The 27,039-nt window shown below is 33.9% G+C and overlaps 2 protein-coding genes and 1 long non-coding RNA gene across 3 annotated transcripts; 1 reads left to right on the top strand and 2 right to left on the bottom strand.

Annotated features, from left to right (window-relative positions):
- Positions 1 to 3,658: 3,658 nt before the first annotated feature.
- On the bottom strand, positions 3,659 to 10,552 carry LOC112286640 (uncharacterized). The gene is made up of 13 exons (XM_024528716.3): positions 9,462 to 10,552; positions 8,934 to 9,258; positions 8,587 to 8,835; positions 8,338 to 8,463; positions 8,155 to 8,213; positions 7,796 to 8,013; positions 7,452 to 7,661; positions 6,981 to 7,302; positions 6,603 to 6,696; positions 5,968 to 6,470; positions 4,699 to 5,860; positions 4,455 to 4,540; positions 3,659 to 4,296 (listed from the first exon to the last, which is right to left on the bottom strand). Exons 1-13 carry the CDS (start codon positions 10,358 to 10,360, stop codon positions 4,149 to 4,151), a joined length of 4,401 nt encoding a protein of 1,466 aa, XP_024384484.1. The 5' UTR covers positions 10,361 to 10,552; the 3' UTR covers positions 3,659 to 4,148.
- On the bottom strand, positions 10,528 to 12,065 carry LOC149988340 (uncharacterized). The gene is made up of 2 exons (XR_016504686.1): positions 11,791 to 12,065; positions 10,528 to 10,743 (listed from the first exon to the last, which is right to left on the bottom strand). It is a non-coding gene; the product is annotated as an uncharacterized LOC149988340 (long non-coding RNA).
- Positions 12,066 to 12,287: 222 nt separating this feature from the next.
- Positions 12,288 to 13,347, top strand: LOC112286641 (uncharacterized). Its single transcript, XM_073536250.2, has 3 exons — positions 12,288 to 12,298; positions 12,414 to 12,594; positions 12,707 to 13,347. Exons 1-3 carry the CDS (start codon positions 12,288 to 12,290, stop codon positions 13,112 to 13,114), a joined length of 600 nt encoding a protein of 199 aa, XP_073392351.2. The 3' UTR covers positions 13,115 to 13,347.
- The last annotated feature ends 13,692 nt before the right edge of the window (positions 13,348 to 27,039 follow it).

Here is a 27,039-nt window from a genome sequence, read left to right as displayed (position 1 = left end):
CATACAAAAAAATGTAAGAATTTTGAAAACATTGAGATAAGTATATGCATTTAAAAATTGTACATAGTCACATGTATTCTAGAATATTTTCTAGAAAATAATTTTGTAATTTTTTAAAATTTCTAATATCAAAAATAATTTTTTTTTATGCTTTTAGTATTATTTCAGGTAGCATTAGTTTATCTTAGATACTCTCTAAACCAGTTTTAAGTGATTTAAAGAAATTTCATAAAAATATCCTACAGTTCAACAACTTCTACAACTATCAAAGTTGTATATTAAGTGCATTTTACACATAATAAATTCAAGCATAACTAAAACTTTTTAATTTTTATTAGCTTATTCAACTCATTTGCTGCATTTATTTCTGTATCTATCTTTCCCAAGTAAACTTCATCACTTATTATAAACTCCAAAAATATAATTATGTCTAATATTTTTTATTTTCTTTAGAATAGTATGTTTGAAAAAATTTAATCTTTTAACTTTTTTTATTCTTAAAGTATCACAATGCTTAATTATGTACAAATCTAAACTTATTGATAGGCCTTCTCAACCATACCACTTCTTTAAGATGAATTTATTGACCATTTACTCTCTTCCTATGAATGAAAGTGATATTGTTGGCAATGGAATTAATTTCTAACTAAGTTATCTACTAATCAATACAACAACATAATCCAGACTTCACTTTTTTTATTCGATTTTCTAATAAAATTAACATAAATAAATTATGTAAAAATATTTCTTACTTTTTTTATACTAAACATGATGTAAAAATTTACATTATACTTTGTTACTTCTCAATATATATATATATATATATATATATATATATAAATATATATTTTAATAAATATTTTTATTATGCTTACAACATATAAGATATTTAATCTAGTACTCACTATTGAATGATTTCTTACTACACTTGCATATAAGATACTAGAGATATACTCTCTTTTATCTTTATTGCTTATACATTGTATTGATGATAAATTAAAATAAGATGTCAATCGAATAAAAATTTATTTTATTATTTACAAAAAAAATAGTATTTTTTAGTATAAAATATTTTATATATTAACTCTATATCTCTTACAATATATATATATATATATATATATGAATACATAGAACTTTCTCTGCAATTCTTGGATTCTTAAAATTAAAATATCTATTTAATAATAGTTTTATATAATTAAAATTTAAAAATAAAATAAAATAAATAATATTTTTTCAACCAAGAAATTTTTAACAATATAATTAAAATAATAAATTATCATGTAAATTTTTTTATTCTAATATTTTGAAATACATATAAGAAGCAAACTCACTTTTAATGTTTTTTTGCTTCATAACAAAGCCAAAAACAATTTTTGTATGGTTGTAGATAATTAAATTTTAAAAAATATAATGGTTCTTTTAATCTGAATATAAGGTTCTCTTCTCAAGTCCTCTAAAGCTTTCGATCTAGTATAAAAAATTCTTCACATTACTTCTATAGAAAAAAGAAGAAAAAAAGAAAAAAAATATATATATATATATTTATTTATTTATTCTAATGTCAATTTATCTTATGAAAATATTACTAATAAATAAAAAATAGAAGTAATATTTTTTACAAGAAAAACTTTTGTTGGTAGTTTTGTATTTTTTATACACACATCCTTTAACTACTAATATAGCCTAAGATCTTACTTTGTCTATTTTAAAGAGCCATTTACTTATTCTATACATCTACTTACTTTCTAGTAATTACATTATATCTTGTATTTATTTTTTGTAAAGAGAAGACATCTCTTTATTTATTTTTTTCTTTAATTAATTTTTTTATTGCATAGTTTTTCTAAATGTAGAAGATTTATTATTTTGTAACTAGAGTATGTAATATTATATTTAGAAAATTAATTATTTTAAGAATATTTAATTTTTTAGTAAACTTTGTAGTTTTAAGTATGTCTCCAGAACTAACTATCTCAAGTGTATTGAAATCTAAGATCTTTTTAAAATTACATGAAGGTGTAGGTACATCAGCAGCTACATCAAGAATTCTATGTGTAATCTTTTTTTTTATGCATAAACTATTACTTTTAAACTTAGAACTTTCATCAAAAGTTACATCTCTACTTGCAATCATCTAACTTATACTTGGATTCTATATTTTGTATCATTCTATAGAATTTTTATAATGCAGAAAGATATGAGATCTATTTTTGATTTTTTATTGCTAAATATGAATATAAATAAGATATTTAAAGATTATAAGCCTAAAATAGTACATAAGTCTATAACTTTAAATCTTCTTATATTTATTGTATTCAATAGAATTTTATTAAGGTGTTTAAATCATCTACTTCACTAATACTTTCTTTTATGTACAACATGTATGTTTGCTACTTTAAAAATAATTAATTCATCAATATACATATTTTGTTATATATATATATATATATATATATATATATATATTGCTTTGCATATTATTAGTATTTATTATATTATTACAAGAAAAAATTAAACAAATAAATATTCTTACTAATAGTAAAATTTTAAAATATAATATTATTACAATCTTAATTTTTTGTATAGTTTTTATCTGATTAAAAATATCTTTTAAATTACTTATTGATAGTAGAATGTTTATTATATTGATTTTTAAATCAATTTAAGGTTAATTTTTTTTTTCGAAATTATGGTAATCAATTTGTAATTTATATCGTAAATCATATTCAAACCATAAATTAATTTTTATCAATTCGTGGTTGTGGAAGTCATGGTTTTTTTTTTTCTTTAAATATATTTAATATTGCATGAACTTCAAGTGACTTGTAAAATTTGGTTAGTTCAAGGAGAAAGGCAATATCATTATGTTGGTTTTGTAATTTATATATTGATGCAATATATTAATTGTGTGCAAGGAATACAACTATAAAGAAACTATTTCAAATTGGCACACAAAGAGGATAAATCTTTGTAGCAAATATTCATTCATATTAAAATTTTAGATAAATCTAAAAACTTGTGCCATGCATGTTTACCTTGGATATCTAATGAAAATGAAGGTAATATGTTCAAGTAAAGATACTTTTGCTTAAAAAAGTATTACTTATGTATAGTATTTTTTGTATAAATGAGTGCCAACTCCTTGGTTCAAATCCAAGATTCTAGTTATGTAAGGGTCCACAATTTTATATATACCATGCACCTAGTTATTTCCTATCCATCTAAAAAAATTAAATAAAGATATGGAGAAGGATTCTACTGCTACGTATTGTCACCATATTTAAAGACAATAGGTGAAAAATAAAAATAATAAAATCCAAAAATACCCAATATATAAAAATTTCACAACAATTTTCATCCGAAAATCAGCAATTCGCAGGTAGTTTCACAAAAACCCTAATTTCTATCAATAGACATTCAATCCTTTGTGAAGATTCTTTCACTGTATGTACTATCCGTTCGACGAAACAAAGAGTTTCAACGAGAGTTTCTTCTGTAGACAAGTTCAGATGTTTGTGACTGTCCCAGTGATGATTGAAGGTTTCATCTGAAAAAATTGCTGTTGACAGTTTTTTCCCTCGCCAGTGTATTTAAGGAATCACAACAGAACTTGTTAAATTAATTTATGCAACATAAACTTACTAAATAGGAAATCTGGACGAAAATCTATTTGAAATTCACATAAGTAGTTGCTGCTGTTTGGAACTTCGTCCCGGAATTAGGGAGTGTAATTCGACAACAATGTCTCAGGATGTCCAGTTCTGTCACTAACATGGAGGAACTAAACAATTCTTTAGCCCCACTGGTCTCTCCTCAAATGGAAAAACATGGGCAAAATCAATAACTACCTGTAAGTAAATATCAATGAACCTCTTGTACATTACATTCCTATCTCAAAAACCTAAATTCTCTCCTGTGTGTACCTGTTGAAACAGCAACTTGAGTTGCACCACTCGAGCTACAAAAAACTATTCAGTTTAACGACTGTAAATGACCTCTTTGAATGACCAGAGTGCGAGATAGTTGCTTTCCGATCAATTTGGAAAACAGGGCTGCCATCAGAAAGCAAACTTGAGTGCAATTCTCATCTTTAGCCGCTGCTTCGCATTGCCAAATTTTCATGTTCTTTAGTCTGGTGTCGTCGATCAAGGCTCCCAGAATTTGAAGGGATCGCTTGCATACAGTGAACGGTCTTGGATCTCAAGGTTGGCTACGTGTAAATCGATTGTCCTCGCTTGCACACACTTAACCAACAGAAGAAGAGCAGGGAGCACCCACCAGGTGTCTTCCTCACTGCAGAAAGCATTCACATGCCATGCATTCTTCCATCATAATGCATTTGTGTAAAAACCAAGATCACTAACTTTCAACAAGCATGACATCTATGCACATTGTATTAGAAGGGCTATGGAAAAGAGAACATAAAATCTGTGAGGTGTAGAATTACTTACGATTTGATGAACCTAGGATGTATATGATTTGCATGAAGAGCTACTCCCATGTCGTAATGAAGAAACCCAATTGTCAATGCCACCAGCTGCACGCACCACCAAATCCGCAGAAACTGAAAATCTATTACGACCAATAACCACTGACATTGATTGTAGGAAGGAACACTTTAGGAGGTGAGTTATTTTGTCATAGAATGACTGAATTTTATTGCCCAGTAAGAGGTCTAGAGTAAGAGCTACTTACCACATTTACAATGGACGATACGTTCCAAAGAGCATATACACGCGCCAGACCCGCTGACCTCTTGGAACCATGACTGAACAAGGCGTTCAGCCCAGCTGCACAAGGTAAGACTGAAGATAACGGGAGGAACAACACAATCAGGAGTACTGCTTCGATGCCGACAGAGTGAAATTGCAGTAACATAAGAAGAGTTAAGCTCAGATCGACCAGAATCAGCAAGGAAATGGCTAAGCCCACAGAAGCCTGCTGACCAACTGGTCGAGTGTTCCTGAGGAGGAACGACAGCGGAAACGCTGGGAAATGTCCGTCTTCCAGTGTTTTCACGGACACTGCATCCAGTGTCGCACCGCCAATTCGTCGCCGGGACCCTAGTGAGGAGTAGCTAGGGCTCAGATGCCAGCTTTGGGGTCGTCTTAGTGTGCCCTCCTCAACAGAACCAAAGCTCCCTGTACTCAAACTGGCTGGAGACCGTGGAGGCATGTTGAGCAGTGTGGCAGACTGGAAGCATTGCGGTATATCATCAGCTTCATTAAGAAGTAACCCTAGTTGGTAGTAGCCTGACACTGTAGCTTGACACCAGGCTAAATCGATACGTAACCCGTGTTCGTAAAGCCAGGGATTGGCATGAGACTCGAGCCAGCTGATGACAGGTAAGAGGGTACTGCGTAGAGATCCCTTCCTGACAGTCCGCAGCTGCGCGTTCAATCCGGCTACCAACCTATACCACATTGTTGCTGGCACTGCCTGTGACATAAGATTAGTGAGAAGATTGTCACTGTGAAAATTGTAAGCAGATAGATAACTCCCGTTGCCGCCGAAGATGATCGACATTGGCATCCGCTCGTGTAGTGAAGTCGGTAGTCTCTTCTCATCGCCTCCAAGAAAGACATCTATATATGCCAATACCAGGTCTGGCCCAGCCGACACCTTCAATCCCTCATAAAGGGCTCGAGACCGGCACGAGCGTAAACATGCATGGTCGTATTCAGAGTGCACAAATTCCTGCAATCGCTGTAGCTTTTCCCATCGACGCCATTGCTGCCACGACCACGCGAAGGGGTACGCTACGAGCGTTAAAATGCTGTGCACTGAGCCCTCCCACCATTGGTACGCCGCCAAGCCGTTCACTTCCTCTACGAACCTATTGAAAGCATCCTCATATCTGCAGTGAACCACATTTGCAACATAAGAGAATTGGCAACAAGAGAACTCATGTATGTGCATCGTATCTCGGTTATTGGAAATTGTTGAAGGGAACACAAAACTTACACAAAGTCGACAATCTGGTCCGGAGGAGAGTGCGGCAAATGCCACGGCTCATTGAACGAATTGGACCCCATGAAGTATATTCTGTGGATATGACATTGGGACTCCTCAACGCGAGTGGTTTCAAGCACTTCGTTCAAAGACTCCAGGAATGGAAAAGATTGCTCGACGTGAAGTCCTCGCGGCGTTGCAGTCGTGCGAGAGTAGTCGTCATTGCCAACTAATTTCATGCGCGCCACACTCAACATGAGAGCCAGAATTATCATCACCGAAGTTAAGAACAGAGCAAATAGGTACGGGCCTCCAAGCGTGTAGATTAGCTCCTCCAACATAGTGTGGCAGTGAGGCATCCGATATTTCTCCGAGATACATTGATATGGGCAAGTTGACTCCGAGACACCACCACGAACATATACATGTTTGGCACGATGAGGCAATGGAGGGCACTCTCTGCAGAGCTCACGTGATGAGCCCGTCACATTCTTATATGTTCCAACAGGACATTCCTGTTTCAGATATATAACAAGTCCAATACGCAGCTGTTAGTGATTGAAAACAGTGAAGTTGTGCTACAACAATACACAGAAATGGAAAATAAATTAGAAACTGTGCTAAGCTCGATGAATTCCGTGTCTCACCACGCAATAAAGGCCATAGAGACCGCGTGGACATTGCTTCCCGCTGACCTTGCCGTGATCGCCCTTGAGCCCATCGTTGCTACCTGCTCCTCCACTGCATCACAGACCATTTCCATCGGAAGCAAATCCTATTACTGCACCATGTGCCAACTCTATCAACCAGGACTTTCCACACAAACATACTGCACTCATAACACTATACAATATAGGGATGAGTATTTCGAGCGGAAACATTGGCGCACAAAAATCCTGACCAATTTGATAAAAAATGTCGTGTAGCCTTGAGTGAATACGGTGCAAAAAAAACATGGTGCTTTTTGAGGAGGCGCAATAACTCCGAAAGGTGCACAGTTTAAAATGTAAAAGTTTGGGACCCACCTCGTGTCGACACGACCTTCCGCTATGGTGGCGATGGGCACATAGTCCTCTCCAATGGGAATGTGAGCCCAGTGCAAGTGCACTCGTCCTCCAGCCCCACCGCCACCACCAACTGCACTACCTTTTCCACCAACAGTGGAAAGACGAGACCCGTTCCCTAAAGTAATGGTCTGCAGAAACAGTAAGAGACTTCCTCCGGAGCCACCTCCCGATCCTGCAACTTCAACTCTCACTGGGTCGTTACTTGTGGAGCTGGCTCCGTCGGCAGCCACTACACCATAGACGTCGAGCACAGTAACTGGGTGCTCCATTGATCCCACGACTGGCGCCAGAGCAAATTCAGAAGCCATTAATACAGCCCCGGAATTGGCTAAAACGCAGCCAAAGTACAAAATAAAGACCATTGGTCATATTAAATAGAGTCATCAGAGAACCAGACTAACATATTAGTAGTGGTTCAGGGCTACTAACCAATAAGTCCACCACCTGCAGTGGAGTTGCCGGTGCCAGGATTACCACCACCACTACCAAGTTCACAGGGCAACTCATCACTGCCATAGCTATCACCTCCATTTGATGTTATTCCATCCCGAACTCCTGCACCGCCTTTGCCCCCATGTCCTCCTCCACCTCCTGCGCCCTTGTCCGTTGCGTTCCCTACTCCGAGACCTTCTACGCACCCTGAGGGTGCGCAAATAAGTTAGATCATTTGGCACAAGAAATTGGGGTTTTCAAAGAACTAGTCACTCCACGGGAAAAAAAGACAGTTGTCAAGAAAAGGTAGGTAAAACAAGCCTTGTGGGTGAGCGACACACCTAAGCCAGATGCAGAGAGTACCCCCTCACGGTTGACGGTGACATTCCGAGCCCGCTGTATATGCACTACGGTTCCTGATATCACGCCAAAGATATCTACATCTTCAACTCGACAAATCTGAAGGGTGAATGGTGATGACACATTCAGGGTACAATCCTCGGACGGACTTAGAACCTCCGTGGGACAAAATGACTTCTTACAGTACATATTCGTAATCCTGTGAGGCAATGTGACCGATGCAGTCAGGTCAGTGCACTTTCTTGAAGAAGTCATAAATGGCATGCAAGGAGAAATACTTTGGCCACTCACGTACATCCACAGCTCAAGAGAAATGTTTTAATGTATTCTGTGAACTTACTGATCTTGAATGGGAGAATTTGTATCTAGTGGCGCCCGCAACGTAGCACCTGGTCCGATCTGCACAAGCATCTCTCGTCAGGGTTCTGCTCTTGACAGATACAGAATGGACATCAAAGCACTCATTTCTGCTTCTTGATTCATCTGTTTGAGCTGTGGCAGTGGTAGTAATGCGAGAACTTACGATGACATTGAAGAATAAGGAGACGAACAGACGCTGTGCCATGATAGAATCCCCAGGACCCTGCAACTGCAACAGACCCTGCCCATGGACCCCAAGATTTGCGTTTGATCTGATCGTTGACCCTCCCTGCAAACCGTTTCCGCATCAAGAACGTCAGTTGAGTTACAAACACAACCAGTAACCAGTGTGTATATATATATCATCACCAAGAGCGACGAGAAAGTCAGAAAAACTGAGCAGAACACTCACTCGTATGTACGCTAGATTGCTTGCCTCCACAGCTGAGGCCGCAACGAGCATCTCATCTGAGCTGGCAACAATATCAATCATAGATTTTCTCAATGAGAGCGTATTCGCCGTCAGCCGCAGCGCTCCATAAACCAACAGGGTTGAGTTCTCCATGACAAAGTCATCTGATATCAGCTCCAACTCTGAACTGGAAAATTGGGCGCCAAAACTGACCACACTCTCGGACAACAGTTTCACTGCGCCAGACACCTGCAGTCAGTTCGCAGCGATGTGAGAAACTTGTCACCGCCATTACAGAATTGACACGCCCAATTCAGCGAATAGAGCCTTCAGTTCGAGAATATTACCTGCATTCGACTCCACTGCATAGGAAGTCCAACTCTCGCTGATTCTTTCACAAGGACGCCTCCCCAAAGAGGCCGGACGGGGAAGGTTAAGAGCACCGTATCAGTCTGACTGTCCTTGTTGTTGTTCGAAATTGTCAAAGTCTGTGTCGTCACATCGAACCAAGTGCCTGCGGCTCCAGAATTCTGTGTGCAGCCTAAACTATCACCACCATGATAGAAGATATCAACACCCTGCAATTGAGTGTAATCGATGGCTAAGCGGCCGCCTCCACCACCGCCCCGCCCTATACCTCCGGAAGCAGATATAGCCCCGTCTTTTCCTTCACTGCAATCGCATCAGTCAAAACCTGGCGGCGTAAGTGAAACTGGCTAAAGTGATTTTAAGTGCTCCTAAGGAAGAGTGAACCCTAACCATGGGAGATTGATTTCGAATTGTTAACCATAATCAAACAAATTGCATCCCATGGACAATGCTACGGCGGCATAGCCGACCGCAGCAAAACGGTAAGGGGAAGTAGGATCATTTACATGTTTTGGGCTCTGATGATGATGCTGCCGCCAGAGCCGCCGCCGCCACTTAATCCAACAGACCCGCCGTTGGCCACAATGGCACCATTAATGGACAGTTCACCAGTGGTGATTGCAATGCGACCTCCTCCTGCGCCGCCGAGGTCCCGGGACGTTTCCTCAGTAGTGCCGCCTCGGCTGCCATGACTCCATGGAGCGGAGAGTGTTTCCCACGAGTATATATCACCACCCCCAGTACCGAGTTGGTCATCGGTCTGCTCACAAGAGGCGCCGCGGCCGCCATGGCCACCGCCAGCGCCTTCGAAGTTTGATGGGGTGCCGCTTGTGCCAATCGGCGGGGCTCCACCTAAAGCCGTGCTGTTGATTGAGGACTTGTCGAGTAATGTAAGATTCGCCGCTTGTATTGTCAGGCTACCTCCACTAATTGAAGAATCTGGACCCAAAATAAGATTACCAGATAGTAAGACAACGATCTCGCATCCTGGCGATGCGCATGCAAGGGTGACATGGTGATCAATTTCAAGGGTTCCCGCTCCGACAATGAAGGAACTGGCCCCAAGAGTAATAGAAAATCGCAACCTGCACAAAGTCTCCAGCGAACCCACTCCTCCGAGGTCGGACTCGCAACGGAGTGACTGATTGACTAGCTTCGCATAACACTTCGAGTCGTATCTCGGCTGCGATGGGTCGCAACGAGGGGGCTTTACATTTGGTTTCCAAGGAGGCCTCACATTTGGCTGCCAGGAATTTTCACTCACACTAATGTCAGAGTAGGCGCTCCGCGGTGCTGACTGCTGAATCAGGCCAGGCTCTGAAGTGCTGCAAATTGCAAGTGACGCGAGAATCTCCAGGCAGAGGAAGAACTTTGACCACAATCCTAGCGAAGTAAGGACCTTCATTATGCCCCGTTCTCCTCATAGTCTCCAAGTGTGCCCAATCAGTAACTGATCCTCACAGACCCCATACGTTCTGATTGTCCTAACATTTTCGAAACCTCAAATAATTCACCGAAAGCCGACATCGATTGTCAATGAAGCTCTAATACCCAATGAACATTTTTTTTCACTGGAAATGCCGGGCACAAATCCAAAGAGCTGTAGGTATCTCTCACTAAATCTAGAGATCAGCTCCGGAACAGGTATTCGACAAATTCAGATCTCCGATGTCAACAAGGCAGCAAACTATTGAAATTCCCGCGTGCCTTCCATGTGTAATCCACAAAAAATGTTGTACCAGCGATGCTCAATTGCGGCCTGACAATATTGAAACGCTGACTTGTAATCTGTCAGGGTTGCATAAGAATAAGACACTTAGAACACATCGTTTCTGTACCGAGGCCAACATCCTCAACTGCTCAGGCACAATCCCAGAATCTGACCCTCTGTCACAGAAGTTCTCAATTCCTCTCTCTACGATATTACTTGCTTTAGCCAGAACGGAGGCTAATCCTCTGCCATACAGAGTTGGGGTAGGCGCAAGAGCATTGCAAACTGAAGATTGATGTTCACTGTCTATCCCCTGCCATTTTCAACAATACTATGGTTGCCGACCACCAGCAGGAGTCGCTGTCTGTTATTCGAAAAAGCGGTTGAACTTGCCACACCAAAACTTCGACCAAGTCTAAGTTACACATATTGCATATCGAAGACCAGCCGTACTACTGATCCCGATAAAGATTTCCTGAGACACCGTGCGGGTAGTCTACGGAACCACTTCCAAGACCGTTGCAAGACAGTGAGAAGCTGAAGTCGCCGGCAAACCTCTGTGGACGGCTCTCTCTCTCTCTCTCTCTCTCTTTATTTCTCCATCTCTCTCCCTCTGACGAATCAGTCACGCGCCAAACGTCTCACGCCCTTCTCACCTTACACTCGACGTTCCACCCTACGATGATAGAAACACTGCATGCAGCCTGCCCATACCGTTAACAAACCCAACATGCAACACAATACGCTTTTCTAGTTCTCGACAGAAATTGCGCGGGGAGATTATTCCAAGACATCCCAACTGCATCAAACACAATATCCTTGGACTGTTAAACGGACTTTCAAAACTTGCCAGTATGGAACAGGGCGTGCAACCGACCCAACCCAACCCCCACCCCCACCCCCACCACCCAACGATCGAATCAAGAGGTTTTCCCGTTTGACAGAAATTATACAGTAAACACGCCGCACATGTGCGATGAAATAAATATAGAATGCGCTCCTGGAACGGAGGCGCGGCGATGGGAGGGCCAGTCTGGAACGGCACATCCCCACATTCCCGACAATCGAGCAGCGGGTTCACACCAGATCAGCTGCGTGCAGTCACAATCCCATGAACAGCCTACCTTTTCGTTGCCCTATCACAGTCATCTCCACAAGTCGCCCCTAGAAGACTTCCGAACTCCGAAGTCGCGACTTCAAAGCTACCAGTGCAATGCATGCACCAGTGTCGAATCTTAACGAACCTGATGCTCGAGGGAAACCAGGACATGACCACATTCCTCTCGAATTTCTTGCAAATTAAATGGAAATTCGATAAGCTGACACAAAGACGAACATTGTGGAGTCATCTTCCTCCCATTGAGAAGATTGAGGTAATTTCATTGCCAATGTTATCGGGTATCACCTACAGCAGGTTAGCTACTAGCCTCTCCGAGTGCTGTAACAACTGCATATTTGGGAGATGGAACCCATCTGACTTGATCAAATCCTTGTACAAGTCATTGAATGTCGTGGAGTGTACTGCACCTACACCAGATTATAAAAGGGCAAGGTACCGTTGATGGGAAGATGGGGAAGCGCCGGCCAGACGTTGCACATTTCTGATGCCCTTGTCAGTGAGATGGATAGAGGGTAATTTTTGCACCCCCCCCCCCCAGGTCAGCAGCCCCTTCACGATTTTCTCTCTCCCCGCTTTTAATTTCGCGCGCTCTGTCATGATCTGGCTCCTAACGTGACGACGCCGCAGTTACGATCTGTCTTTGAAACGACATGTGCAACCGACGAGTACCCGAAGATTGCTGCAGAATCACTCCCGGCGGGAAGTGTCGCAGCGTGCAGAAATCGACACCGATTTTACCATTTCTGCTCCATTCATACAGAGCAGGACGAGTGGGGCTCAAAAGCGGGGACGTGGAGCTAGGGAAACGGTACGCATTAATAAGCGATTTTCGTTTCGTTGATCCGAGCTCCAGCTAGATTTTTGGCTAAATGCGACGATGCTCATCTTTCTGCCCTATCTGGAGTTTTGTTTATAAATAGTACCGCCAGGAGGAAGGAGGAGCCCAGCAACAAAGATACACCCAGCGGCACATTAGTAGGATGCATATGTGGGGCTTGCTAGTGGGGGGGGGAGGTTCGCAGATCCACAGCAGTGGCATTCCCGTTTCGACCTCTGCATCATTGATGGCTCCCTCCCCTCCCCTGTTCTTGCACCACTCTCGCCATCGCCTACTCCTTCGTTTTCCAAGTCCTGCACTTCCTTCGCCTCCCTCGTCTTATCATTCCAAACATCTCGCTGCCTCTGGCTGTCGATTTCACAATTGCTTCGACCCTTCGATGCATTGCGCCGCGAGATTGTGGACCCTGGGGTTGCCGAAAGTTTACGCGAGCCTGTCCACACCTTCATTTGCCGCTCTCCAACCACTGGATGGATGGGTGGATGGATAGATGTGGTTCTGAATGAATGATGTATATGTTCGATGTATGTTGATGAATTATTGCGTCAATGGATTACTTTCGTGGGTTGTAGATGGATGGATGGGTTTAGGGGAGGGTTGACGGATAGAATATGAGATGGATAACTTGATCGCGGGATGGACGATTTTAAATTTTTATCATTATAATTAATACTTTTTACTATTATAATAAATTTATAAACCAATCTACACTTTTTATTGTTATTAACCTTTAAGTGTATGTATTGCATGTCTTCTGCATACAATGTCTGTGATTTGAGTTTTATTTTTATTTTTATTTATTTATAATGTTAAAAGGTAAAAAATAGAGAGAGGAAATATGCTCTATCTGAAAGTTCCCATATCCATCTCAACTGACATATGGATTGAGATCTACATACATAACATTCAATAGCTCATGCATAAATGGTCCTTCACATCACTTAATTCAATGTATATACATACAGAGAGAGAGAGAGATTCTTCTATCCACAGAACAGAGTGACTATGTGCAAAATTCATTAAGTTTATATTATTAATACTATTATTATTTTCAGCTTTCAGTGTACTTCATGATGTAAAAAATGGGTGAATATCAAGTATAGTTAAACTGCAAACTCATCATAGTTTGTGAATTCCTAGTAATGGATGTACAACTTTGAAAAGTGGTCCAGAAATACCACTCTACCACTTTAATATATGAGAACCCATATATATATATATATATATATGCATTTAAAAACAAAATTCATTGCTATACTATTCAACCTTAAAAGTCAAGCAGTTTTGTGTAATTTTTACCAGTGTCACAAAGTCTATAAAACATATTTAATGTTTTAAGGTTGCAGTCATGCCACACATAATTGGATCTTTTATTTTTATATCTTTTCCTACATAGCTCTCCACAGCTAAGTGTGTATTTGAATGTGTATGTATATAATGATAAAGAGAAACAACAAATTTAAATTTTTGTGACCACAATCAATTAATTTGTAGTGAACAGTTGATTTTGGATAGTCGCGTGTGTTTAATGCCAATTATAAAACGAGATAAACAAAAAATTACAATTGAGAATTATTTATTAATGAATTTTATTACAATTATTTTGTATCAATTGATAAATGCTGGATATGTCAATTTAAAACAATATTCATCAAAAAATTAAATTCAAATTTTTAAAACTATTCTGTGAGGGTGTTAATAGATTTATGTATATATATATATATATACACACACAACTGGTTGAAGCATTGTCAGCAACATAAATGTAATGATTAACATACCATACCATGATATTTTAGTCTAATTATCTATCATAGAAAGAAACTGAAAGAGTCAACCAGTTTTTCTTTGAGAAGATACATAGGATAAAATTTTTTTGTCACCCTCAATGAACAATGAGAAGTTAAAGGTTTAAAAAAAACCTTCTTCAATCAATCTACAAATTGCAAACATGTCAAATGAAAGTATTCTGAAGAGTACTAAACATTTTAAGTGACTACAAAACTTGAAGTGTCCTGCTACAATGTTGTACTTCATTCCTGCAATGCTTAAAATTTCACACTGAAAACAGCTTTTCCCATAAAATACTTGTAATATTTTCATTTAAGATAGGCAATTATCACTCTAAGCTTCTTTACATTTTTTTAAATTCTTGGTACATTCTTTAAAAAGGTAAAATGTAACTCTTTACTGTTGAAATGATTCAATTTATAGACACAATAATTAATAACCAAAAATAATAAAATAAAATATATAATTATATGTTTATTATTTTACAGTAATTAAGAATAAATGGATGCCGTGATAATTATAGCTTACAAATTTACATGTTAAAGTAATACTTTTACTATAAATATATTGTAGTTTTCAGTCATTGTGTGAGTGAAATATATAAATACAAATTATGACATTTCATGTATCATGAATGAATGACTTATTATTTTTTTAACATATATGTACACAATCAAATCATTGATCATAATGTATTTGGGAACATCTTCCTTGATGATAATAAGATGGATAGTTAATCTTGATATGATCTTTGCATAACCCACAATCCTTCAAGACATTCAACTCAATTCTCATTTGCAAAATGAAAATTATCAGGGTTGAATGCATTCTATTGGTAATGAGAGCACAAGAAACCAAAATGAAACCTATGCGAATAACTTATGTTTATTTTTTCCCTAATGTATGTATTTAATAAATTAGAAATTTATTGTTTAACAAAATCTCAATGACTGTGGTATGAAGTAATAAACTGAATGAATTATTTTTGTTACATGGAACTCAATTTACATATAATAATATTGATAATAAGAAAACTACCCAGCTTAATGATTTGTAATATTAAAAGATGGCATAAAAAAATGATTGAATTAAGTTGGTAAATGTGTAAATATAAGTATATATATGTGTGTGTGTTTAACTCTGAAAAAAGATATTGCTTACACTCAATATTAGATGATGAAATTGCTTCAGATGATGAAATTCTAAGTTGATTCGTATTTAATTTTTTTCAAGACCACAATATAAATGGATTGGTATGTATGACAAAAACATTGTAATCAAAATACATAGCTTGTCTCAATCAAGTGGGAAAACAAAGTGGATGTTCCAGAAAACATTTGTGTGTTTTGAATTGGGATGTAGAACATTCAGAATAATTTTGTAAATGTGTCAAGTGGGCAATCAAAAAAAAGAACAAGGAAATATTGTGTTGTTTTATTTACCTACAATAAAACAACAGGATATTTCATCCTCATCTTTGCAACACAATCTTCACCATCACATTAGATATTATCAAGCTCATACACATTATGAACAATAACTAATGAAGAAAAAAGTATATCCTTACACGAGGCCTAATACGACCAAAGTGAAAGATTGCCACACTCCGAAACAATCGGATAAAGCAAAAGTTCAAAAGGTGGGTAAGTGGGGGTATCAAAGTTCCGAATTTAAGAAGGCAAGAACTAATGGCACCCATACCCGCACCATTTATGGGATAGACACCAATTGGTCAGGAGAACGAAAACCATCCAACAGATTGCGGAACTGCACGACATTCATCCAATACAGGTGTCGTTCACCAAGGGTGCAGAGATTAGGGCATAATATGGCGGGTAATTCCCGCCATCCCTTGAGAGGATCAGGGAGCCCTCAAACCGCTCAAACACACGCTTCCAGAACTTCTGTTTCGCTTTACCAAGTGGCAACTTCTGGTTCGACCATAACCTGAGCATACTTCAATCGTCGAGTTTGATGCATGAACCTATTTTCTGCGACACGATTTTTTTGGTTATCATTATTATTACTGCTACTTATGTTTATTCACTGTGTACTTGATGTTCAGTACTTAACTCACCACATGTGTTGAAACGCTTTTTTGGTAAGTTATTATTTGTAGGGTGAAAATAAATTACACTAGAGAATCTCATCTAGTATGCAATGCATTCTTCGGTTCAAGCTTCCCTCAGTCATCTTACTTCCCAAATCATGTAAAATATAATCATCGATCCAATTTGAACGAGTAAAAAGAATCTGTGATTGGTGTTACAGACGCATTGGAACCAGAAACTGTATTCATTAATTTTGAAATCATCCTTGGTTGGATCCTGTGATGCATACCCGTTGTTTGGTGTTGCAAGTTGTTTTCTTCGTATTTTAATCTAAAACACATATTAATGAATCCAAAGATCAGAAATGGGATTTTTTGAAAAGCTGTTTATGGGTTATTACCCTAACGTTATAACTATTTTATAATCATGTTTGATTCATTACTGAGTAATTCAAGGTGGTTTATAATCAGTGTTCGAAAGGGTACATGTTGCATGTCAAATTTGGAGAATTTTCAACGTAGGGACGTGCATAATGAATTGGTTACATACGAACACGTGTCAAGTAACTTTTTTATTGGTCATGGATATTTTTTTCTTTGGATTTTAATCTTATTTAAGTGCAAGCTTCATGTCACGGATGAATGTTGTTTGATTAATCATCCAACACGTGCCTTACCTCTTCGCCACTTGTCACGACATCCATAATCCTTAGCACTTGCGAAAATGATAAAGCTTCAGGCGGAGGGACAATTTTCTTTTTGTGTCCTTTAAGACAAAAAAGTAAGGCAGTGGAAAAGAAGAAAGCGCAGGAGACAAATATATGACAAGTTGAGCTTTATTGCATAATACAAAAAGAAAAAGAAAAAGGAAAAAAAAAAAAAAAAAAAAAAACCAACGGTAGAGATAGGGACTTAGAAACAATAAGACAACATCCAACACTCTCCTTCGTCACAATTTTATTAAGGATGTCATAAATAAAAGATATGTCTGAAATTTCAAAGATGTAGTTACTATGTTTGCTATCTTGTAAAAAAACATAAAATATAAAATTCACAATTATTGGTTTAAAATGTATAAACTTTTAATATTTTTATTGAGTCGATAATACCTACTTTACAAACATTATAAAAGCTTCTTATGATACCATTAAGTGACTTAAGCTTGAAGAGTTAACAAACGAAAATTATATAAATGCCTTGGAAATGCAAATTACTACCATAGTGGTTCAAAAATAAAGATACATGGAATTCTTTAATTTGCCTCAATCCATAGAAATTATAGTAATTATTTTTAATACAAAAATGTATGGAATACACATTCATATCCCTTATAAGTTATCACATGAAAAATTAATTGGTTTTATTTGTAACAAAAATCTTTAGAGATGATTATAAATCACATTATAATGCAGCACCAATATCATCTAAAGTAAGCACAATACTGATTTGGAATGAGGTACAGTTTGGGGTACAGCACAAGACTGTTCTGGAATGAGGCACAAGACTGAAGGAAAATCACTTTTGTGTCATCCAAACTCCATCAATGCAACTAACATAGAAATACCTTAAACTATGTCACATTCTTCAGTTGACAACTAGCAGTAGAGAAAAATTGTGCCACCAAGTCTTATAAGTGTAGAATGCGATGTTATCATACAAAAATTATGATAGAGAAGGTAAAGTATTAGATCACATATATAGCACATAGTGACGTTGGGATGGTGGTATTTATAAATATGATCTCAAGTGGTTGGCAATTGCATTTTTCATGGATTCAATGGTTTTTTTTTTTTTTTTTTTTTTTTTTTCTTTATACATTCAAATATAAATCTTTTGACGCCTTTGATGTAATTAGATTCAATTTACTCCAAAATACTAATATGGAATTAAAGAGTGTATGTAGCTAAGTAATTTGATAATAGAAAAAAATATAAATAAAAATTTATAATTCATGAGGAAGTCAAAAGTGGTTTCAAGGCAGTGGCTGCATATACTTTTAAGCTTAGATATACATAATTTTGAGTTTGACAAGAAGTATCTATACAATCAAGTGGTTTGGTGTATGCTTTGGAATTGATTGATATGAAGGTGCAAAATTATTGAGCAATCAACTGCATGTCTAATCAACATGAAGGTGAGATCTAATGATTTCATAAATATTTGATGGAATGTGTATATGATTTAATATGAAGCATGACATGGATCTTACTAGCCACAAAAGATTCTTTGATATTGGAGCTATTGAAGAAGAAAGCAACCATGGTCCTAGTGATGAATTATTTAAAAAAAACTTCAACAACAATCAATACAAGTCACATACTTAAGTAGATTACATTGAATTTGAGAAGGTATAGGGTGTGAATCAACTACCACATGCTAGAAGTCAAATATTTAATAATATGGATTATACTCTAGAGTTGATGCTTCTTTTTCAATTACATGGACATGCTTCAAGATAATAAATCTTATGGCCAATTGATCAAGCAAGTGGCTACTTGAGGGACTCAATGACTAATCATAGACTATGAGTATGGACTTTTTATAACCTTGTGCCTTTTGTCATTAAACACCAATTTTTTTAAGATTTCCTATCATTACATATATATATACATTTTGATTAGGCTTAGATGGAATAGAAATAATTTGAAATGGGCAAGATAGAGCGGTTGACAAGAATTGGTTCAAAAAAGATTCATAAGAATGATAATTGAACTGATGAAGAACTTAACTTCTTCTCAATGTCATTGAGAACAAAGTCTCAATTAAAATTCTTAAAGAAAAAAATAACATTCCACCCTTTGATTTGGATGATTGATACTATGAATATATGAGAAGTCAAACTCATGACATAGAGAGTACATTAACAACTGAGGAAGTATCAAGAATATGAATTTCAAAGAAAGAAAATCTTAGTACACTCAAATAGACTAAAAAATCACTTAAATTTGGTAATATATTGAATTAGAATGATTTTTTCTAAAGATAAGAAGACTAGAAAGTCTTGAAATAAGATTAATGACTAGAAATGCATTGACATGAATGAAAAAAAGGCTTCATTCTTGCCTCCATACATACTATCCGACTAAGAGATATGTGACAACATCATATAAGACCTCCAATATATGTTATATTTGTGAGATATTTCTCTTAATTTATAAGACAAGTTTCTTATATGTACACCATATTATTAACTTGTACCATAAGCTACCTAGGCATATGACATATAATTAATTTGTTAGTTAAGTTTTTAACCTACTAATCAACTATAAATATATAAAAAGTCAAATATACATCTATAAAACTTTTAAGAATCTTTGCTACAAGATAATATAAAATCTATCTATATTTATTTTCTATCTAATACTTCTTATTTAAATAAATATTTATATCTATAATATTATCCTCTCTCCTAGAGATAAGTTCTATAAGTAATAGTCATTATATGTTAAAAAAATCAAAGATGAGAAAAATTATGTTTGTAACATACTTTGAACTTTATTTTCTTTGAAAGTGGTTGATAGGTTCTTTGAGTCATCAATAATGTCTTATTCCAAGGTGACAAGACCATCCTATTATTTGATTGATGTTGAAGCCTTCGTAACTTCTTTAAAATGAAAAATTTGTAAGACTATAAAAATTTATTCGTACTTTCAATAAAATCACCAAACATTGGAAATCTCTTCTAAGGTCATGATACCAAACACATTATATCTCACCATCTATTTGAAAAAAAACTTATTATTTTTGAAGATGTTTATCTTAATTATATCATTTTAAAGGTTGTGATAATTATAATATCTTATTTAATAAGTCAATAAACAATATTTCTTGAATTAAATATATTGGTTGTTGATTTGCCATCTTTTTAGTACTACAAATACATATAAATTATAAAAAAAAATAGAAAATAAACTACAATCTTTTATAAATTAAATTTCTATTATAACAAAGATTTGTTATTTTTTATTTTGATTTTGATCAATGTTCTTGAAGAAAAGCATCAACCTTCTTTACTACATTTGCAAGATTCTTGGTTGGCTTTTATGTGCATTTAGTAATATTATATCTACACCAATGAAGAAGATATTTCAACTTATTTTGGTGCCACATTGAGTCTAATAATCCTTCTACCTTGAATTTTTGATTATTATATACTTTTAAAGGAGGAAGTGATATTTATCTTCTTCTTGAGATATTTACTATGTTAAATAGTTCAAGAGAAGATATATAGAATATTACATAGATCTTTATAAACTTTAGTAGATATAATCAATATATAATTGATTTATTTAGAAATAAAAAATTTCCAAGCCTATAATAATTTAACTTGTCTTTAAAAGTAAGTAGTCTTAATATTGCAACATAATAATCATATCTTATTGCAAATGTGGAATTGAGATTTCTCCTTGCAATAGAAATTTGCATTAGTCTTTTGTTGTTCTCAAGCTTCTTTTATTTGTGCCTTTGTTGTTCTATATAACTCAAATAAACAATTTGTTAAATCCTTTGCAACAAGATTATGAACTTTTTCAAAGTCAAAAGCATAAAGTCATAGATAATAATTATAATTAGTAAAAAATAATTTTTATTATATAGAAAAATGTACCATATTATTATATGAAAACTCTACTAATAGTAAAAGAGTTTTTCAATCAACTTGTTGGTAGTTGATGACACATGTTAAATATTTTTTTAAAACTTACTTTATTTATTTTTATTTGTCTATTGATTTGAGAATGAAAAGCCAAAAAAAACTTTATGTCCACTATTTGAATCTTAAAAAGTATTTTCTCCAAAAACTTAATACAAATTGAATCTTCCTATCTAATATAGTATCCTTAAATAATCCATGATAAGAAAAGATGTCATAAAAAAAAACTTAATTATTTTTTAATACAAGTAATAGATTTTGTACATAATACATAATATGCCATTTTGATAAAATAATCTACTATTACAAATATAGAGTCATATAAATTTGAGATTGAAAGATCTATGATAAAATCCATAGAAACAAAAAACTGTGATTGTTCAAAGATAGGTAATGGCTGAAGAAGTCCATAAAATCAATAATTATGAGTTCTTAATCTTAAAAAAATATCACATGATTGTATAAAGTTTTTAACTATCATTTACATTTGATGCTATTAAAATTCCTTAGATATTAGTTTCAAAATCTTATTATATCTAAAATATTTGACTGCTAGAAAGTTGTGACAAACTTACAGAACATGTAATTGTACTTTACCTTTTAGAATGTATAATTTCTCTCTAAATAGAGTAGATTATTTTAAAACTTAAACCTCAAAGCCACATGAGACTTAAAATAATTATTTTTAATATCATAAATAAGAGGATCAAATGACATATTTGATTGAACTTACTTAAAAAAAGTTGAATCAACAATTAATGTTGATTTGATTGCTTAAAGATAAAAATATTGAAGAAATACAATAAGTAAGATATAAGTAAGTAAAGATCAAAATGGTTTCACATAAGAGAAGTATGGAATGAGATGTCTCTTTCTTCCAACACTCTTTACTTATATGAAAAATTTATATCTATTGTAATTGAACTTCATCTATAACTATCTTCATTTATTCAACTTAATCCCAGATTATTTTTAATTTGGCTGCTATATCAAATCCTAGCTATCACATTAATAAGCTCATTTTATTTTTTTACTATCCTTTAACAATTAGCAACTTATTAAAAGTAATTATATCTTATTGTTATTTTAATACTTCTACTTTGTTATTCATTAAAGACTTTTAAATCTAGTGCCTTTGTTAATTTTTGATGCATATTCTTTGTTAATATTTTTGTTAGCAAATCAGCAAGCATATCTTTTGTTGTACAATATTTTATATCAATTACTCTCATTTCAATCTTCTCTCTTGTGAAGTAATATTGAATGTCAATGTATTGGATTCTTGAGTGATGCTTTAGATTCTTTATAAAAGTAAGACATCTTTGATTATCACACTTCATTGAAATTGCTTCCAATTGCATAAGTTTAATGTCTTCTAAAATTTGTCTTAGCCAAATTGCCTCCATTGCACGTTGATTTACTGCCATGTATTTTTTTTTCTATTGTAAACCTTACAATTATTAGTTGTTTCTTGCAATTCCATGAGATTGCTTCTAATGAAATAAAGAATACATATTTTATTTTTGACCTTCTATCAATTGTATTTCGAGCCCAATCTCCATCAAAATAACCATGAAATATAAAATTATCTCCTGCAAGAGACAATTTGAACTTTAGAGTACCTTTTGAGTATCTCATAATCTTTTTGATTTTTGCTTAATGAATTGTTCTAGCTTTTGATATATATATATATATATATATATATATATATATATATATATATATATATATATCTTATAATACTTATTGTATATACAAGGTACATTTTTATGCCTACCATAGCATATATAAGTGAGTCTATTGCTACTTTACATGGAACATCTTTTATTTTGTCTTCAACTTAAGCAAATTCTTCATTTATGAGCTTCATCAACTTCAAATTGGTCTTTTGTCAAGGACATTAAACTTGTAGAAAGAAAATCATCAATATACTCTTGTATCACTAAAGAAAACTAGAAAATAATTCAAAAGGTGATATAATATTCAACTAAAATAGCTATTGCCAAAAAATAAAAAAACTAGAAAGTCTTGATGTCATCATCTTGAAGGTTGTGACAATCGCAATGTCTCATTTGATAAGTCTGCAAATGAAAGTTCTTAAGTTGAATTTGGTGATTGTTGGTTCTCTATGTTCTTAACGCCACAAATACAGAAAAGCTACAACAAAAGATAGAAGGTCAAATGTTATCTTTCTTTAGACTTGTTTATTTTATAGCAAAGATTTTTTATTTTTTATCTTAATTTTGATGGATGTTATTGATAAAAGGCTTTAACTCTCTTTGCTGCATTTGTAAGATTCTTAAATAGCTTCTATATACATTCAGTAATATCATATCTATGCAAATAAATAAGATATTTCAATCTATTTTGGCACCACCTTGAGTCTAGGACTTCTTGTACTTCAAACTCTACATTATTATCTTTTTTTTGTAAAAAGAGGTGGCATTTGTTTTCTTCTCAAGATATTTACTGTCTTATATGAGTGAAGAAGGGTTACATGAAATACAAGGTGGATCTTCATATATTTTTGTAGATGTAATTGATAAGTAACATGATTGATTTGTTCATAAATAATAAAAGATTCCAGCTTATAATAATTCAATTTATTACAAAGATGAATAGTCTTGATATTGCATTGAAGTAATCATACCTTATCACCTACATTGAATTGTAGTTGCTTCTTGTGATAGGCAACCATGTTGGTCTTTTGTCGTTCTTGAGCTTTCTTTAATTGTATCTTTATTATTACATGTAGCTCAGATAAATGATTTGTTAAATCTTCTGCCATAAGATTATCAATTTTTGAAAAGTCAAAAGTATCAAATTATAGATGATAACCATAATTGGTAAAAAAAGATGTTTATTGAATAGAAAAATATACTAAATTATTATATGCAAACTTTATCAATGGCAAAAGAGTTGTCCAATTATCTTGATGATAGTTGATGGTACACCTCAAATACTATTCCAAATCTTGATTCACTCGTTTCATTTGTCTATCAGTTTAAGGATGAAAAGCTGAAGAAAGCTTTATATTTACTTTTAGAATCTTGAATAGGATTCTCAAAAATCTTGATATAAATTGAGACTCTCTATGTGATATAATATCTTTTGGCAATCGATGATAGCGATAGATATTACCAATGAAAAACTTAGTTGTTACTTCACTTAAAATAGATTTTGTAGATAGTATAAAATGTGCTATTTTAGTGATCTACAATTACGAATATAGAGTCATATAAACTTAAACTCAAAAGATTTGTAATAAAATCCATAGAAATAAAAGACCATCATTGTTTAAGTATAAGTAATGGTTGAAAAGTCGATAGGATTAATAGCAAAGAATTTTTGATCTTGAACAAACATCACATGATTAGACAAAGTCTTTTATTACCTTCTATATTTGTGACCACTAAAAATTTCTAGATATAAGCTCTAAAGTCTTGTTATATCTAAAATTACCTTCTGCAAAAAAATCATGACATGCTTAAAGAATACATAAACATTCTTCTCCTTTTAGAACATATTATCATAGATATACATATTTACCTTGATAATTATATAGATAATAAGAATAGATAGAAGTAAGTCAAAGTAGATAAATATGATAATATCTTGTAAAAAGCATCTTAGAAGCTTCATAGATGTTGCTTTGCATTTATATATGTCTATAGGTGATTGATAGATTGAAAACTTGGCCAACAAAGAGGCCACATGTCAACATGTTGACCACTTGTAGTACAACTTGGATATATGGTGCGCACCTAGGAAACTTGTCTTACATATTAGACATGCGTCTTGTAAGTTAGATGCATATTAAAGGTCCTATAGCATATTGCTATATAGTTCTTAGTTAAGTAACATAAATATATATATATATATATAAATATATAAATATAAATATAAATATATATAAATATATAAATATATAAATATAAATATAAATAAATAAATATATATATATAAATATATAAATATATATATAAATATATAAATATAAATATAAATATATATATATATATATATATATATGGAGATAAGAGTGAGGCCTTCCTCACTTTTGTCAATTCTTTTCTTGCTTTTAGTCTAGTTTCAAGAGTCTTATGTTTTCTAGTCTTTGACAATAGACATCTCAATTTTTTTTTGAATATAAATATTTTTTTCTATTTTGTCACTTTTTTTTGACATAAATTCTACAAATTTATGTATCTTCTTGAAGTTTGTATCTTTAATATATATAGGCATCCTTTGAAGTAGAAAAGGTTGTTCTTAAACTCAAACTTTGAAACATCATGAGACTTAGAAGAAAGATTCTTGATATCATGAATAAGAGTATCAAAAGACATACTTGATTGAATTTGTTTAACAAACCTTGAATCAACAATCAATGTTGATTTCATTGTACAAAGATAAAATTAATATGGCTTAAAGAAAATTATTCTTTGTTGATTAAAAAATATATATTTTTTTTTGGTGCAAGATAAGAACATCTAAAAAAAACATATGATAAAATTTGTTGTTTTTCAAGTCAATATGAGATTTTGAAATCAAATCTTAATAATGATATGCTTTAATGGGCTTTGCAACGATTTAAAATATGTTTTGATATAAAATACTTGAAGTTCTTATGATCTGTATATATTATGATTGAATTTGAAGTGTCTTTTGAATAATGACACTATTCTTAAAATGAAACCAAAATTATAAGAAGTTCTTTGTTTTAGATCTCATAATTAATCCTGACAAGTAAAAATTTTTTAGAATAAAAAGCTACTAGATGGAGTTTGTGATCTGTTCCTATTTATGACAATATTACATTTAAAGCAAAGTCTGATACATTTTTTTTCATAAAGAATGCTTTAAAAAATTTGATGCAATACAAAGTTGGTATAGAATTAAATTCCTTCTTTAAAACAACAAATGATGATTTGACTTCTTTATTCCATTCAAGTTTGTGTTTACAAGTCAAATGTGTAAGTAGAGGTGTAACCTGAAAAAAGTTATTGATAAAGATTCGGTAATAATTGACAAAGCCCAAAAAATATTGCACATCTCTTATTGTTCTTAGAATCTTCCAATCTATGATAGTTTGGACCTTCTTTAGATCTATAGTAAGGCCTTCATTGGAAATGATTAATCTCAAAAAATTAACTTGAATAGTGTAGAATACATACTTTTTCATCTTTGCATATAATCTTGTATCATTTAGTTTTTGTAACACATGACAAACATGAACTTCATGCTCTTCTATGTTCTTAGAATAGATTAAAATATCATCCAAATAACAAACGATAAAATAATCAAGAAACTCAAAAAAGACATCATTCATTAGATATGAAAAATCAACTAGTGCATTCATGAATCCAAAAGATATGATATTATATTTAAAATATCCATACCTATTTCAAAAAACAATCTACCATTTATCTCCTTCTTTCATGTAGACCAGGTTATATGCTCATTGTAGATCTATTTTTATATAGATCTTTGCTTAATCTAGTTGATTAAAAAGTTCTAAAATCAAAGGTAGATGATTCTTATTTTTGATGGTGATCTTGTTAAGTCCTCAATAGTCTACTTACATCTGCAAAGATCTATCTTTTTACTTTACAAATAAGATAGGAGCCCTAATTAGAGATTTAGAATGGTGTATAAAGTTCTTAGCAAAGTTTTCATCAATGTATTTTTTAAATGCAGCCAACTCATTTTGTGATAGGCTATAGATTGGTCCAAATAGTATTTGAGTTCTTTCTTGAAGTTTGATGGTACAATCATAAAGATGATGTTTTAGAAGAATATTTGTATTTTGTTTTTAAAAAACATCATAGAAATCTTGATACTGGCTAGGAATACTACTTGATATCTTTTCACCATTAACAATGGCTATGGCATATATAACAAAAGATGGCCCTTCATTTGCAGC

The sequence above is a fragment of the Physcomitrium patens genome, chromosome 9 (assembly GCF_059467195.1).
Source record: "Physcomitrium patens ecotype Gransden chromosome 9, ASM5946719v1, whole genome shotgun sequence".
Lineage (NCBI taxonomy): Eukaryota > Viridiplantae > Streptophyta > Bryopsida > Funariales > Funariaceae > Physcomitrium > Physcomitrium patens.
The sequence above is the reverse complement of the archived record's forward strand: the minus strand, read 5'-3'. Positions and strand labels throughout refer to the sequence as shown.